Source organism: Patagioenas fasciata, chromosome 1 (assembly GCF_037038585.1).
Source record: "Patagioenas fasciata isolate bPatFas1 chromosome 1, bPatFas1.hap1, whole genome shotgun sequence".
Classification (NCBI taxonomy): Eukaryota; Metazoa; Chordata; class Aves; order Columbiformes; family Columbidae; genus Patagioenas; species Patagioenas fasciata.
This window is the reverse complement of record NC_092520.1, coordinates 153,619,528-153,637,041: the sequence shown is the minus strand read 5'-3', so window position 1 is coordinate 153,637,041 and position 17,514 is coordinate 153,619,528. Positions and strand designations below refer to the sequence as shown.

Here is a 17,514-nt window from a genome sequence, read left to right as displayed (position 1 = left end):
CTTATGAACTAAGATAAAATTCTAGCTTAAAGCATTTATCTTGGGAAAAACAAAACAAACAAAAACCACAAAAAAAACCCAAAACACAAACAGAAAACAAATAAAAATCACAAACAAAATTGCAAAGTTGACCAAAAAACCCAGAACCATTAAGTCTGTCTGTAAGACCAGTGTGTGGTGGGGTTAACCCACCAAGCTCCTCTCTTTACCTTCCACCCCACAAGAGGACAGATGGAGACAGGGAGATCACTTATCAACTACCATCATGAGCAAAACAGAATCATTGCTAATTAAATAGGTTTGGATGGTGGAAAACAAACACAAAAACAAAAAAAACCTTCCCCCTCACACCCCTCTTCAACCTTAGCCCTTCATTCTTGACTCTGCCTCATTCTCTCATCAAGCAGTGGAGTGGCCATGGGGTGTTGTGGTCACTTTGTAACAGCTCTGCTGTTCCATCTAACACCCACTTACTCCCTGCTTTGATGTGGGGTCCCTACCACAGAGTACAGTCCTGCAAGACTTGCTCCACTGTGGGGTGTTTCTGTAAGATCAGCTCCAAAGTGGGTCCTATCCATGGGGTACAGTCCTTCAGGAACAGGCTCCTCCAGTGTGAATCCCCCATAGGCCACAGTTCCTGACAGAAAAGCTGTTCCTGCATGGGCACCTCTCCATGGGATGCAGCTCCTGCTAGGAGTGTGCTCTGGTGTGGGCTTTCCACAGACTGCAGCTTCTTTCAGGGCTCATCCACCTACTGCAACGTGGGGTTCTCCAGGGGCTGCAGGTGGAGATCTGCTCCAGTGTGGACCTCCAGGGGCTGCAGGGGGGCACCTGACTTCACCATGATCCATACCATGGGGTGCAGGGGGATCTCTGCTCTGGCACCTAGAGAACCTCCTCACTTTCCTTCTTCACTGATCTTGGGTCTGCAGAGTTGTTTCACATTTTTCTTTCTCACAGCTGCTGTTTTACAGCATTTTTTTCTGGACACAGAGATGTCACCAGCATTGCTGATGGGCTCAGCTTTAGCCAATGGGGGGTCCACCCTGGAGCTGTCTGGAATTGGTTCTGATATGGGGGCAGGCCCTAGTGTTTCCTCACAGAAAACACCCCTGTAACTCCCTCTCAACCCCTATTACCAAAACCTGGATGTGTAAACCCAATGCACCATGTTATAGACCAAATATTGTTCTAAAAGAAGGCTCTGCACATGAAAAATAATTAAGTGTTATGTGTCATCTTCAGAGGCAGGCACTGAAATAAACAAGTAACTTTCCAGTTCCCAATATTTCTTGTTTATAACTTTCTGCAGCCTGGCCCTTATGGGTATGTACTCTTAGCATTCTGCTGATGCGGTTTGGGCTGTAAGCAAATAAATAACATGAACTGATTTAAATCCCATCAGATCTGTGACAGCTGGCAACTGTACAATTTGTATTGGATGGATGGCTGAAAACTTTGCTTGGCCTATGCGCAGTATTATCATTTTACATAAAAAGCTGCATTCTGCAACTAGTACTGTGATGTAAGAATTTACTTGAAAATTATTATTTCCAAGTAGAATTTTAGTACTTAATTATGACAGGTAACTCTGATAACATTAGTAGAAATGCTAATGTTGGAACAGTGATATGTTAATTCATGAGCTTTGCTAAGTTAAATTGTGTGTCTTTTCTTGAATATAATCAGTGTTCCTCTTAACTTTGAATAGGTTGGTTTTGTATTTATCTGTGTTTTTCACTCAGTTCCAAAATAGTGAGAGTCTTTCCTCTTCTGTCTCTGTTTTCCCATAGGAAGTTCTGAATTCTGGGTTCATTGAAAACCGTATTTGTCCTTCCTAGTAATTCAGTGTCTCTCTTACCTACGTGGGCTCCTGTGCACTGCCAGCTCCACTCCTTGTTCTGCAGGACTGTGTGATGATGATATGGTGTGCTCCACTCCACAATTTGTTTACTGATAAGAAATGTGGGTAGAAATTCCAGTGCTGGTGTGCAGCATATCTGTGTGAGAGTGTCTCTTTGAGGTTGCTAGGTTGAAGTTCTGAAATGAGCCTTCGTGAATTCATTAGGTACTGTTATTTGCCGTGACCCTTTTCTTTCAAATGCAGCACACATGACAAACACACACAGACCACTCAACTTGCACCTTTAATTTCTCACTTGGAGAGTGGAGAGGAAAAGACCAACACTTTGTTTATGTTGTTCAGTGTGTTACTGAAAGAGCCTTGGGTACATTACGAAAAACAGATGAAGACCTGAAAGGAATGCTGCTTGGCTAATTTGTGTTTTGCATTTTATGCCTAGAAGTCCTGGGTTGCCATCTGCGTAACCTGTCTGTAACAGTTACACTGAAATCCTGGTACTAGGGGTTTTTATCCATGGTCCTGAGGTTGACTGAACCTGGTTTAAAACTGATTTGTATAGCTGTCATTTATCAAAAGCAGATTTACCCACATACAATTGCAGGAGAAAACCTTGATTTTAGGCTAGACAGCAGAAGAAGTCTCAAAAACATTTCAGGAGGACTTTGAGGACGTTTTTCCTTTTTTCCTTCTCCCCCCTCAATCTAGAATTTCAAAGTGATCTCTTGAACAGGCAGTTGACAGTATTTTGTTGGTGAAAATGTAAATGAAACATTTGGGTTACGTTAATAGGTTCCCTAATATCCTGCCATGATTTCAATTCATGCTTATTTATAAGCTCAACTTAACAAAATTGATCTGTTTTAAAGATAGTACTTAAATTCAGTACTTTGAGTTCTGTTAGCTACCTGACATACCAGAATGGGTTTTCCTTATTACCCTTTATGATGATGATGGTATAAAGATGTTACAAAAGTTTTAACCAAAATATAGAATTTATGTATAAAAGGAAGCTGTACAAATATGTATTGAAAAGCATACTGGCAAAATGCCAATTATAAGAAAACAAGGCTTAACATCATAGCCTTTCAGATGATAGTGAAATGCTCTGTGCGCAAGTGGAAAACTGCTGGGTGAATTTCCAGAATGAGACCTAATTTAGTAAAACTGGTGGACTTTTTTTAGAGAACTGCTTTACAGTGGGTTGGCCAGTTGAATCTCTAGCGTGTATTGGAACATCATGAAGAAGTTACTTAAATCTTGTATGAAGCACTTACAGTAAGGAATTAGATTCTTCTGCAGAAAGTGAAACATTTAATAGTTTCTGTGTTTCTACATTTTAGTGTAAAAGTGAAACAGGAACAAAATCAATCCCGTGCTGCTTTAGCTAAATATGCAAGTGCTGAATTATATACTGGTGTTAAATAAATTAAACAATGCCTCTGATCTTTAAGGCCCTAAAATCATGCCTCCTTTCAATTAGCAGCTGTAGGTCTAGGATCCATCTCAGTGTGAACTCAAATGTACTGTAGGCTTCGCATGATTTCCATATCCTATGTGATTATTTCAACTTAACTTAGTTTCAGATCTTTTTTTTTTCTGGTGTTAATGACTCTGATAATTTTTTTTAAAGCAAGGTGTTAATGCCCGGCATTTTAGAGATTTTTTTCCTGGATGATAAACAAGCCTCAGTGCTATTAAGACATTTTGTTTTCTGCACCTAGGAAAGGTGTCTGCTTTAATGTTTGTATAATCTTCTCCATTTCAGTCTAGCCTACTCACTTGTTGAACCCTAGCTCTTGAATGTCACTTTGTCCTTCTTCTTCTGTCAAGAAAACTATTAATTGTTTAACCCTTCGAGTTATTGGTTCTTGGCTCTTTCTTCCACCAGACATGTTATTGTCTTAGAATTGTTCCCCAATGTGTCTTGCAGAGGAGAGGACCTTGCTTATTTACTTCTGTACCTTGCTTGCTTGCTTTCCATTGCTTAGAGTGAAGGTAGTCTCTATACAAGTTGTCTCATTAATTTTGAATTAATTACATTTCAGTCTCTCATGTTACATAGCTGGAAGTCAGTCATGTCACACTGCTGGTGTGTATGCTTGTGTGTATGTAGTACCACTCAATGTCACTAATTAATACTCTGCACTAATGAAGGTTTACTTTAATCCATTCTATAATAACAAATTGTCATTCAAAATACATGCCCTTTAGATAAAATGAATTCATTTTCTATAAGATTAAGGCAAACTCTTAAAAGAATTGAAACAAAAAGGTGCTTGACCTTGGTTGAAAGAGTATGTCATCAGGGAATAACAGGTAAATGTTACTTCAGTGATAAATGAGAATTAGCTTTTTACTCATAGCTTACTGACAGGAAAATATTGAAACATCCTTTCAAAGTATTTATCCTTACAAGCTGTCTGTGAAGTTGTTTGATAGATCTTAAGTTGCGCAAGCATAATCGGATTTTTTTTTTTCCCCCCCCAGTCGGTGTTATCCGCTGTCCAATTTGTGGTCAGGAATATGCAGAGAGACACATCATAGATAACTTTTTTGTGAAGGATACCACAGAAGTTCCCAGTAGCACAGTAGAGAAATCAAATCAGGTAAGTGCATTAATGTGTAATCAAGTTAACACCTTCTGGATGTGTGTGCATATGCTTGGCTTCTTGCTGCGTGACCTTTTTGCTGTTCATGTGCAGAAAAAGACTTCAGGTACTTAGTCATCACATGAGGGGTAGCTACTCTAGAAAATCAGTTAAAAGCAATGAAAATGCATGTGAAGAAGGTGATTATCTTATTCTAAACTATTTTTAATTGCATTGTGATAGCAAAAGAGAAAAGGAAGGAATAGGCATTAGAATGGGAATTTCTAGACTTTGGGCAGAGCACTTGAAGCACTCTATGAAGCAAAGACCCGAACAACACTACGTCAAGAGATTTCAATGTAAAATAGAATCCTCTAGTTAAATCGACTTTATTTTTCTTATCTCAGCACTGACAGAACATGATACTTAAGTAGCTCTAGTGCAGTTACCAAACAAGAGGCTCAAACTTCTAATTGGGGAAGGTGGATGTTGTAGGGGTTTCTAGTTTGTTTTCCTTCTGTAGTCTACCTCTTCTTCCTTTTGTAATGAAACAATAGCCATCTCATAAAACCAAAACCTGCTTGTTGGGAAGAATAGTAATACTAAGTCTTTTTTCCTCATGATGGTTTTTAAGGAGGGAAGTATTAGTGTGGAGGCAGTACCAAATGAATAACCACAGCTGTGTAGGACCAAAGTTTAGCAATCCCTGGTATCAAAATATTGCATGTCTTCGTTCTTAGCTAGTTAGAGAGTATATCAAGTGTCTCTTTACTCATAAACATTTTATTAAACTCCAGGAACTTCTTGTAAATAATTCAGCCTCTTTATATGTGGTTATGTTCTTCATAATAACAGTACAAATAAGTTACTATGTCAGTGTGGCTTGTGTTTTAACTCGTCCCCTAATATTTGCATGGTGCTCTCCTTTTGTTTTGAAAATGCCTCTTTTTGCTCTCTTCATTTTAGGGACCTGTATCATTGGCTCTTGATCTGTTTATTTCGGGGGCAGATTCTTAGACGTCCTTTATTGTGTAGCCTGCTTGTTTCAAAGCTTATCTGAAATTTGTGTATATGAATGGGGTATGTCTCTCAGCAACAGGTGAAAGTACCAAGTCAGGTTTGTGATACCAGCTCATGGACTATTAAAAGCATAAATGTTGTCATAATCTGTGAGGAAGGATAATTAACTTCTGTCTTGAAAACCATTAAACTGTGTTCAGCTTATAAGGAATTTTGCAACCGGATTTCTGAGAAATTATAGATTTTACAAGAAACTGAAACTTAGTTTGGAGTCTCTGGAAGTATGAGCAATGTTCTGTTAATGCAGGGACAGTCTGAAGTTTGCCTTTTTGCTCTTCGTGTGCCGGGGGGGGGGGGTGGGGAGGGGAGGGGGGTTGGGATTGTTTGGTTTCCCTGCCCCGGGTGTTGCAATGAGACATTTGAGTTTTGGAGATGGTCGTGAGATTTACATGAAGTCTTTCAATATTCTACCAGTAAGACTGAGAAAATGAAGAGTCCCTGTTCCATTGCAAATTTGATGATAATGGTTTTAGTGACTTTAAAATTAGGAAGAGTAGAAAGACAACAAATACCTTTGTTATGCAGAAGCAGTTCTGAATATTTTTTGGGGGCCTGTACCGTAACCTCTGCTTGGTTATATAAACAGGTCCTCTGAGACCTTGCTCTGGTGAGTGGTGACAGAAGTAGAGTTATTTTTCCTGGGTTTAGTGACAAAGTTTTTTCTTGTTGTTGTTGTTTGGGGTTTTTTTTTTTGTCTCCTCCTCTCCTTTCCCCCCATAGGGAATTGAAACCTTTGAGACTTCAATGAGGAATCCAAAATTCAAGAAGGGCTCTTTATATTTTTGAGGTTGATCATAATTCTGTAAAATTTGGTGTGCTTTCATGGGTCATGGAGTATCCACCAAACTCAATTATGTCAGGGGGCTTCCTTGGAATTGAGGGAGGTATCTTTTTTGTTTGTCTTCCAATCTTGATCTGCTGGAGAGAGATACAGAGAACTTCCACATTTTTCAGCAGCTGGTTTAGAATCATCCATTTTTGAGTGGTGTGAGCTGATTACGGGGAGGTTCTTCAAAGCACTTGTGTTTCCTTAGGCTCCCTGTCAGACTAACTCTTCCATTCCATGTTTCTTTCTCTTCCTAACAAAAACCAGCAGCCTTGCAGTTCAGAGAGCGTGCCTGTTCTTCAGCTCTGTTCCCAGCTGGACTCAGCATACTTTCTGCAGCATTTGAAGGCAAACCAGCAGACTTTGCTAAACCATCAGACTAGTACTTTCATGTGTTTTTCTGCTGACTTTTGTTGTTTTTTTTTTTTTTTTTTTAAATGGTGCTAGAGGTTTTGTTAGATGCCTGCTAAGTGAGCATGTACCTCACCTCTTGGAAATCAACGATGAGCAGTTCTGTTTTGTTTGAACAGATTTATTTTGGTATGATAAAGAAGCTTTTGTGTGTGTGTAATGAGTCCTTTGTACTTTGACATGGGAACCATAAAAAAAAGCTACATTGTTCTCTACAGCTATCTGTTATGGAATAGAAAGTTAACTCAATAATAGTTAAACAGATAAGTGTCCTGTTCAAGGAGTATTATGGGTTTTAAGGATTATATGTCTTTCTAATCAATCTGCCTTGTTTTGTCCCTGAAGAACCAAAGAGAAAAGAAAAAAGGCCGGTAGCAAGATAGGCAACAAATCACATGCATTAAAGTGGAGAAGAGACTGAGACTTGTGGGAAATATTGGATCATCCAAATTCTGTCCAAAACTTTGGCCATTTTATAGAAGCTTTCTACTGAGATGGTTTGCCTTTCATAGTTTGGCAGCTTTAGCAGGATGTTTAAGACGTTAGAATTAGACAGAAGCAGTGGGTTCTGTGCAAGTGACATTATGGCTGAGAACCACTAGTCCATATCTCTGACTCGCCTCTGTGTTGTCAGGAAGAAGTGGTTTATTTCAATTCAAGAGAGACTGAAAAAAAAAAGACTTTCAAATTCGAGTTTGATTGTTTCAAGTTCAAATTGATAATAATGCTAAAATACTTTTTAGTATACTTAATTAAAACTGTAGGAGTGAATGGTGTATCATGGAGCCTGTCATTGTGGGGTGGGAAAAATAACCGGGACTTAATAAAATGTTATCCGTTTGTCTAAAATCATGTTTACTTTATGCGAGCCTAATTTTAGCAGTTAGTACCCTTCTTACACAGCTGTGCTTTCTAGCAATTACTACTGAAAACTTCAGAGGCAAAACAAGTTACACAAGGGCTTTCCTGGCTAGCATTAAAGAGAACATAAAGGATCTTGTGCTGGCTATTAGCATAGGAAGCTTTCAAAAAAAAGATAGAGTAACAAGCTGTGATTTTTTTTGAAAGAAATCATTATAGGTTGTGGGCAACTAGGACTTGAATACTTTTAAAGAGCAGATCCATTATAATTTTGTTTCATTACGATTCATTGAAAGACTTAGCAAAAGAGAAATTTGAAAATTAAAAAAAAATAATTATACTTGATTCACAAGGGGGAGCAGAAAGGAACTTTTAACCCAAGAATTGTTACTGGAACAAATGCTGAATTTGAATAATACTAAGGCAGACCAGTGAGGGAAATTTAGGAATGTAACAGGAGAAAATTGTTTACTGCTTGTGCAAAGCCGTGGAAGTAAAAAATGAGAAGGGTCAAATTGATGCAGAAGAGAGAAGATCATAGTGATAACGTTGGTGTTGCTGCAGCATACTGAATCTGTAGTGCGTTTTAGTCTAGGTCCTAATTCTCATAACTTCTGTATCCAAAAGAGAACATACATGAAAATACTGCTTGATAGTGAGAACACCTTCTGTATCTCTACCAGTTACTGACATGAGAATTTTAAATGTTGTAGTAGGAATGAAGAACAGTTGGACTTTATGTGAGATACTTGCAGTGTAGTAACAAAACAAGTTATTAGTTTAGATATGAAATTAGATCTGGATACTAAGACAGCAAGTCTGACTGCCATGATAGGGCGATTAATGAGAACAATTTAGAACAAAAGGTTTCTTTAGTTTTGTGTGATGCCATAGTAGCCGCCATGTGTTCTTCCAAAGAATTACTATCCTATATAGATTATCAAAGCTGTAGCCATGGCTGAAGTGTCTTTAAAAGCCACTGGTTTAAGGCAGTGAATAACAGAGTCAAGAAGAGTCACTATGGCTTTGTTGTGCTTCAAAGAGGCAGCTCTTGATGGGATGTTGGGGAAAGGGGGACGTGTTGAGCAGGGTTTGTGCATTTTGAGATATCAGCACGTGGTTCATATTTAGAGTTAAATATAGGCAAGAATGTCCCAAAAGACAGGTGCTGTCTTTGGTTATTTGGTATGTGCCAAAAGATAGTTATATAGCTATTAGAACTGATGGGTTTTGGATCCTATAGGTTAAAACATTTCATCTAATTTACACTGCTGAAGTTTGGAACGTTAGTTCTTTGAATATTCCTCCAGACTACTTTGTTCTCTTACTTTGAAACTTGGAAACCTTTGACTGCTTGTTTAATCTCTTTAATGCTCAAAGCATATTTAATTGGAAGAGTGGTTAGTTACTACAGTAGCTGAGAAGACAGCTCTATTACCTCAGCTCTTGCATGTAAATCTGTTTTTAAGTAAATACCCAGTCTTGTACAACAGAAAAAAATAGTACTTACCTGCAACATGCTGAGTAATTTCTGCTTTCATTACATTTGGATGAAGGCTGAATGAACACTTCCTGGGGTTATAAATACTAAAAATAGAAACTGAATTAAATATAATTACAAGGAAAACTCAATTAAAAATAAATATCTGTCTAACCAGAGTAAAGGCTTACAGGTTAACTAAGGAGGGTTTTCTTTGAAATCACTGAAACACTGTTTGTATGAGTCACGGAAATAAGAGTGAAATAAGTTTTAGGTTTTGTAAGAGTGTAGCAAACATTTGCAGTAATTGTACTTCCATGTACTTTAGTTAAATGACTTATTATAATAACTAGGAGTTCTAGCAAAATCTAAGCTATACGTGAATATGCATGTTTCAAGTAAGAAGTGGATAGAAGTGAATCTAGTTTCTACCTAGAAGGCATAGCTGTTTTGACAGCATGAGTTATGCTGTCTATGGCAAATTTTAGAATCTGTCTCTCTTCCATTTGGTGACTTTGAAAAGTATAAAGTTGGAATATATGTTTTTGGGGACTACAAAGGAGGAGTTTCAGTTCATTTGGCAGCATGTTGGTATTAGTTATTGAATCACAATCTTAATCTCATTCCAACTGTAGCAGGTCAAAACAATTTAAAAAAAAAAAAACAAACCACAAAACACCACTCTAAAGCATATTGAAAAAAATAGACAAAGATATTGGAATCTAGGAGAAATTAATAACTTCAGAAATCCTTTGAACTTAAATGCCCTGGCACGTAGCAAGTTTATCTGCCTAAGTTTGCTAAAGGTGACATGGAAAGCCTGTTGCGGTTGGTTGAGGGTTTTTTTTCTCCTGCATTTATTCATGTATTTTTAACTTTGGTTCCTGCTGTTCTTGTTGTTGTTGTCTTTATTTTGCTTCTTTGACTTAAAGAATACCTGAAAGACTTTTTGTTGCTGTTTATTTCCTTTGCTTATTTTGTTTTCACTGTTGGACTTTTTTTTACACTAGAAAAATATCCAGTGTCTTATTCTCCACTCTGACTTGCAAAAACACCTCTGGGTATCTGCAGGCATAGCACAATTGTACCTCTCTGGCAACGAGACTGATTCTAAAACTTCTTTCTTGTCCTAAAGTAGTTCACTGCCCAGTCAGCAGCACTGACGTAAGTGACTCTTGGGCTACAATGATGTAATTAATCTGGCTTTACACCACAGTCTTGCGGAGAGTTGCATTGGGACACCTGAGGAGGGGACAACTGGCAAGGAAGAAGGGAGGGAATTTCTTTCAGGGAGCTTCTGTCAGAGAAAATGTAATGTTGAAGTAATGCCTCAGTGATAGGTGCTTGTTCTAGAGTTTTTTCAAGATTCTGTGTTGAGTCCCTAAGAATACTTTTTTTTTCCAAAATGTCATTGAAATTAAGGGTTAAGAGCAAGTACAGATTTTCAGTTTTCTGATTGCACTTGCCTTTCGTTGATTGCTTTACCTCAATTTTCTTGGCTTTTTTATGATGTCCTGACTCTTTGATATTTTTACCTAGTCAACTAGTCTGGATAGGACTAAAATTTTTATTGTTAAGAGGGGAAAGGAAAAGAAAAAACAAGCAGAAGATTAAAAAAATATAAGAAGGTTTTTAAAAATAAGACTTTCAGGCCTCCTTTTTTGTGAAGAAACAGAAAAAAGGGCGTGAGCCCATTTTTTCCCTCCTTTACAGGTCACCTTTAGGGAAGAGGAACTGCTTCAAACTCCAAGTGACAACAAGAGGGGTCAACAACCCTTATGTTGTAACTTCATTTCTCAGAAGATATTTGCTTTCAGAGGCAACATGATCCAGAAGAATAAGCACAGCACTGGGAATCTGTAACTCCTATGTTTAAATTTCTGTTCTGTCAGTAACTTGCGATGTGGTCTAAGGCTAGTTTTGTGCTAATTTTTCCCTTTTTCTTGAAGGGGAAACTGGGACCTAGTTCTACATATATGTCATCTGTCTGCGTAGGATATAAATATTTGCTTCCTCTTTAACTTTGTCTAAAATGATCTTCTGTGCATGCAGAAGTTGGAATTTTTTTTTTTTCATCAAATTGAAAACTAAACAGTTCTTTTCCTTGTTGCTCCTGCTACCAGAATTCTGTCAGTGTGACCTGTAGGATATAGCAGTCTTCAGACATCTTGAGGCCTTGGTTTGCAGCAGCACTAGACATTGGTAGAAATGGATGGTAGTTACCTAAACAAGTTCTACGTAAGCATATTTGCTATTTTTACCACCAAAAAAACCTTGAAGGTATGACTACAGAGGCATTGTAAAGAAGGACTTAAAAATGAAATAATATTATAAACATCTGAAGTGATGTTGCCCATCATTCATACTTTTCAACCTGTTCAGATTTTGGATCCATAGGAATTTTTTCTTCAGTGTGCATTGACTCTGTGCAGGGAGGTTTTGGTCTGCTATCAGTTTTGTTTTCCTTAATTGTTTTTTTCTTGATCTCTTGAGTATAGTCCAAAGAACCACAGGATTTGACAGGCCACAGTTTGAAAATTATTAGGCATTGGTTGCAAATCTATTCTAGGATAGCTTTACTGATAATCTTAACTGGAATTCTGTCATTAAGTTGTGATGCAGAGATTCTTGAGAAGAACCTTGCTGTTCAGTCCTGTATGTAATTCCCTGTTGTGGTTTAACCCCAGCCAACAACTAAGCACCACACAGCCACTCACTCACTCCCCGCCTCCTCAGGAGGAGGACTTCTCCAGCTCTCCCCTTGCTCCAGCATGGGGTCCCTCCTGTGGAAGACAGTTCTCCACGAACCTCTCCAAGATGAGTCCTTCCCATGGGCTGAAGTTCTTCATGACCATGGGGTCATAGCCTACTTCAGGGGCATCCAGCTGCTCTGGCATGGAGCCCTCCCTGGGCTGCAGGTGTATCTGTGCTCCACTGTGGACCTCCGTGGGCTGCAGGGGACAGCTGGCCTCACCATGGTCTCCACGGGAACCTGCTCTGGCATGTGAAGAACCTCCTCATCCTCCTTCACCGACCTTGATGTCTGCAGACTTGCTTTGACTTGAGTTCACACTGGACTTCCAGCTTGTCTGATACAGTAGTGATGCCCTGGCCAGCTGCAAGCCCAGGCACACGTTACTGGTATCACAATGTTCCCAGGCAGATCAGAGTCAGATGATAAGCAGTACAGCAAGCACTGAAAACAGAAAGCAGCCACGAATGAGCACAAAACTCTTTAATTTACAGTAAGGCAGACAAGGCCCATGACAAGCACAGGAACCTGTCAATTAATAGCTGAACAGCAATAATAGCTATAAATACAATCTAGCCCATGCCAATAAAAACTCTTATTATCTTGAAGCCTTTGAGGCCCATGTTGGTCACCAAAAAGGTCTGTTTTGTTTGTTTTTTTTTTAACCTCAGCTGACAACTAAGCCCCACACAGCCACTTGGTCACTCCCCTGTGATAGGATAGGGGAGAGACTCACAAAAGTAAAAGTGAGAAAACTTGTGGGTTGAGATAAAGACAGTTTAATAGGTAAAGCAAAAGCCGCTCACACGGGCAAAACAGCAGAAGAGATTCGTTCACCACTTCCCGTAGGCAGGCATGTGTTCAGTCCAGGAAAGCTGGGCTTCATGAGATGTAATGGTGACGTGGGAAGACAAACACCATCACTCCAAATGTCCCCCCCTTCCTCCTTCTCCCAGAATATATACTGAGTGTCATATGGTAAAGAATACCCCTTTAGTCAGTTTGGGTCAGCTGTCCTGGTTGTGCCCCATTCCAGCTTCTTATGCACTTGGCACAAAGCTGAAAAGTCCTTGACTTGGTGTTACACATTGCTTAGCAACAACTATAACATCAGCATGTTTATCAACATTCTTTTTATACTAAATCCAAACCGGAGTACTATACCTGCTACTAGGAAGAAACTTCATTCTATCCCAGCTGAAACTAGGGTATTCCTGAAACTAAGCAGGAGAACAGAAACTAAAATTAAAGCTTCTGTGTGTGAACTGAAGGGAGGCTTCTAAAATCAGAGCAGTGCTGATCGTGTTCTGTATTTAATAAATATTTCCCAAGACCATATTATATATAGTAAACATTATATGGCTTCTAAGTGTGCAGTGTCAGGCAGAAAGCAATGGTTTGACTTTTATGATGTCAGGTAAAGGTTTTAGAGTAACACTGACAAAATGACCACTTTCTTTGAAAAGTCACATTCAGTTCCTTTTTTGCAGTTATTTAGTGTTCTATACATCAGGCAGTTTTCTATTCTCTTTTCACAGTTCTTGGAAAACTGTAAAAGTGCACTGATTATGTATGAACAGCATCTTGTATGTATATTCTGTATTTATTTTGACAGCTACATTTTCTTCCTCAGGTCTGCACAAGTTGTGAAGACAATGCAGAAGCTCATGGTTTTTGTGTGGAATGTGTAGAATGGTTGTGCAAGACCTGCATCAGAGCTCACCAGAGGGTTAAATTCACAAAAGATCACACTGTAAGGCAGAAAGAGGAAGTATCTCCAGGTAAGACACTTTGATTTATAATTTCACAAAGAATCCGTGTCTGCATTGCAAAACTGTGTTAGACTTTTTTTTTTAATGTATCAATATCAAAAATTTAATTCTTTAATCCTGGTAAATGTAAAAGAACAACTTCATTATTACATAACTCTTTCGTGCATATCAATTAGTGGAACCTTGTTATTTTTCTGGTTGGTAAGGGATATGTTATAATAGTTTCCTGCCTCCCAGTCACTTATTTCAATTTCATTGCCGAAGGCTGCAACCAAATGAACCAATTCTGGTGTTTCTTTGGCTGCTCTCCATTTAAGTGGATCTCTTCAATGATCCAGCTAACAAAAGAAAACATTTTATTTTGAGCATTAGATGCATTAGAATGTAGCTACTGAAAAGAAAGACTTTGTCATAGCTGGGGGTGTGACAGCCATTTTTCTGTCAGATATGCCGCATAGTGGTAAGAAACCCTACAGACGAGTATTTTATATGATTTTTATGCAAATTGTTTTAAACCAATAAATGCACATAGATTTTATCTTTCACCCGGAATGACTGCAAATTATTGTCTAGACTTTAGAGATCAGCTGCAGAAAATACTTCTTCATGCATTTGGCTTCTCTCTTTTTTCTAGAGTTGCATGATTTATCTTGTAAATATATAAATTATTTTTATAAATTATTATATATTATTATACATTTGTTATATATTTATTTCCATTCCACCACATCTAGTCCTGCAAATTTTATATATAATGTCTGCTTTCACTTCTGTAATATTTGTTGCTCAAAGGCTGGTTTCTAGTGTGGTACTTTGGAGATTACACTATATTCTCTCTCCCACTTTGTGATGTGATTAATCAAAAGTGAGTACTGAGTATACTTTCAGGAGAGGACAAAAGTAGTAGGTAAAAGTATCTGACTGTTAATGCTGAATATGACTTGGTGGTAGGAATACTCTCTCTGCCTTCAGGCCTCCTCCCAATCTGCTGGTCAGGTTCACAGAATTTTGACTGAAGGATACAGATCTGAAAATAGCATCTTCCAGGTTTCATGAAAATAAGTAGATGAATGGGTATGGGAAAGAAACCTTATTGACCTGCAGTGAAGGATGGGCTGCAGTGTGAAGCCAGTTTTCATTACAGGCCATGTAATCCTCATGAACTCGGTGTCCAACCTAATTCATCAGAAATCAGGCTTTGTCAGTCAAATTGTTTAAAGAACAGATTTCATTTTTATCATCTGGTGGTGATTCCTGTGCACTTTGGTATTGCTCACTAGACTGAAGTGAGACCTCTTGCCCATTTAGAACGTGGACCTGAAGGAATGTTAGTAACTTGTGGCTATTGTATTCTGTATGTTTTACACTTCTGAATGCCAGTGTCTTGGTATTCTCAAACCCCCTTTCACCCACTTGACTAAGAAAGAAGTCAGAGCAATGAATTAAGTCGGCAATCTCCTCATTTTCATTTAAGAAAAGAACTTGCTGGTTGTCCAATGTCTTTATGACTGTACCAGTACTGACTACTTCTTTTGTAAATAGTTTCGTGGGGCCATAATAAGTTATGGTAAAATAGGTTCTAGACATTTTCCATGAGAGAGTTAGCTACATGCTTGATCAAGAGTGAGGCATTACAGTTTGAGCTTATAGCCCGTATATTCTTAGGTTTATATTTTAGGTGTTTACATTGTTGGATTAGGTGTCCTGATAGACAGTTGTAGTACCTAGGTGAGCAATATGGTAAGGAGAAACAGGAGAATGCAGATCTTTAGTAAAATTTCAGGCGACTGAACTGACATCTTCCTTTATTCGACAGAGGCAGTTGGTGTGACCAGTCAGCGACCTGTGTTTTGCCCGTACCACAAAAAGGAGCAGCTGAAGTTGTATTGTGAAACCTGTGACAAGCTGACCTGCCGAGACTGTCAGTTACTGGAACACAAAGAGCACAGGTATCAAAATAAACTACATGTTTTATGCAACTCACTTATAGGAAGGTAGCTGGAAGTTGATTGTAGCCCTAGCTGTATGGAATACAGTCAGGTGAAAAAAGGGCAAGATAAAATTTTCTGCTCAGAAATGAAAATCACAAAAATCCAGAGATTGTATCCAAAAAAAGAGTGGCTGGTGAACGTGTGTCAGTTTAGAATAAAACCTAGTTCTTCCAGTTTTTAATCTGGTGACTTAAGCACAAGCCCTTTCTTTACTGTCAAGTTGTTTGGATGGAATTTGTTGTTCTGCAGCTCCTCAGAGAATCCTTAGAAAGCACAGCAGCCGTGTTATGCAACTTCTCACTCATGTGTCATTTCTCCATTTGTCCTTCAACAAGATGATTATATAACAAAGCGTTACCAGGCAATTTCAGAGTGGAGCAAATGAGCATTTTTTCCTGTGAAGAGCCCTTTAAAAGGAAGTGTAAACCCAGAGTTTGGTTATACTGGGTTTTGAGAACACTGTTTATGACACACAGATTTTTGAGTTGCTGTTCTTTGGCCATCTCTTAACTGGCCACCAAAGCTGCAAAGCAGGATTACATACAACTTCTGAGTACAAGACAATAATCTTGTTGGCTGACATGAAGTAATGGTCTGGGACAGATCTACTCTTAGGTTAAATATTAATATGCTCACTGTAACTGATGCAAGCACTCAGAGAACTTGCTTGCCTGACCAGGTAAACATCAATAGGTGAAGAAATTTTGGCCACTGTTGCTCCTGGGAATAGGCTAAACCTTGCTCTTGCAGAGTTACAGTCTTCCTCTTCAATTCTCCTTTTCTTAGGATTTATGTCCCTTTCAGAATGTACCACCACTTTTTTTTTCCCTCAAACTGTTGATGATTTCAGTTCCTTGATTTAAAATATTGCTGACTTCTACTGACTCAGCAATCTCTCTTCTTCCTTCTGTTTCTATATACTTACCTTGCATGATGTAATACCCTACATGCACTTTGACTTACAAAGTCGTGACTACAGCATAATATTAATTTATCTTTTGCCAAAATTGGCCTATGGTCATGCAGCCTCCCTTCATATTTACGAAAATCATAATTCTCAAAACAAAATAAAAATTACAGGAAATATACTATGAATTAAAATATAATCTAAATAAAAAATATCAGCATTTGCTGACATGAATTTCCATGAGGGGCAGTTAAATTCTGAACTTCAGCAACATGTTTCTTCAACTAAAGAAGTATTTTGTAAGAAACTGTTTTCTAGCAAGTGTTTCACACCTTTTGCATCTGTAAATACTCACTGTTATTTACTACAGGTACCAGTTTATAGAAGAAGCTTTTCAAAACCAGAAAGTGATCATTGAGATGCTAATCACCAAATTGATGGAGAAGACTAAGTACATAAAATACACAGGAAAGCAGATCCAAAACAGGTATGCATCAGATTTCAAGGTCAAAACTGACACAGAGGGCAAACTTTATATATGCTCTAATTTCTTGAAATGTTTACATTAGTGCATTTTGTACCTCTCTCTTTTTATCCTTCCAGAAACAAAAATGCTAAAATCATCAGTTTGTCATAGTGACTGTTGCCTCTTTAATGTGCTTGCTTGTGTCAGATAACTCTTCTGCTCAACCTGTTGACTTAATGGGCAGCAATAGCTTGGGTGCAACAAAGCAACTTAAGCAATAATGACTGTAGAAGGCAGTCTTATGTTCTTCTCCACCATGGGCACATTTATGTTCATAATGTAGATCCCTCTTAGGAAGTGAAAGGTTATGACTCATGTTTTCATAATGCTCTTGACATGTATTATCAGAGTTATGTAATGCTTTCATGCTCGGGGCTTTCTTCACTCAGTACTATCAATGTAAGAGAGGAATTAATGTGTAGAATGTGTGCTGCAGTAGGCCTTTGTAACTGCTCC

The 17,514-nt window shown here is 38.3% G+C and overlaps 1 protein-coding gene across 1 annotated transcript in view; it reads left to right on the top strand.

The window, feature by feature from the left end:
• The window catches only part of TRIM24 (tripartite motif containing 24), a 62,896-nt gene that overhangs the window by 19,399 nt on the left and 25,983 nt on the right, over positions 1-17,514 (top strand). Inside the window, exons 2-5 of the mRNA XM_065861316.2 lie at positions 4,352-4,470; positions 13,496-13,643; positions 15,451-15,583; positions 16,903-17,019. Coding sequence (XP_065717388.1) covers positions 4,352-4,470; positions 13,496-13,643; positions 15,451-15,583; positions 16,903-17,019 — 517 coding nt within the window. The remainder of the gene's footprint in view (positions 1-4,351; positions 4,471-13,495; positions 13,644-15,450; positions 15,584-16,902; positions 17,020-17,514) is intronic.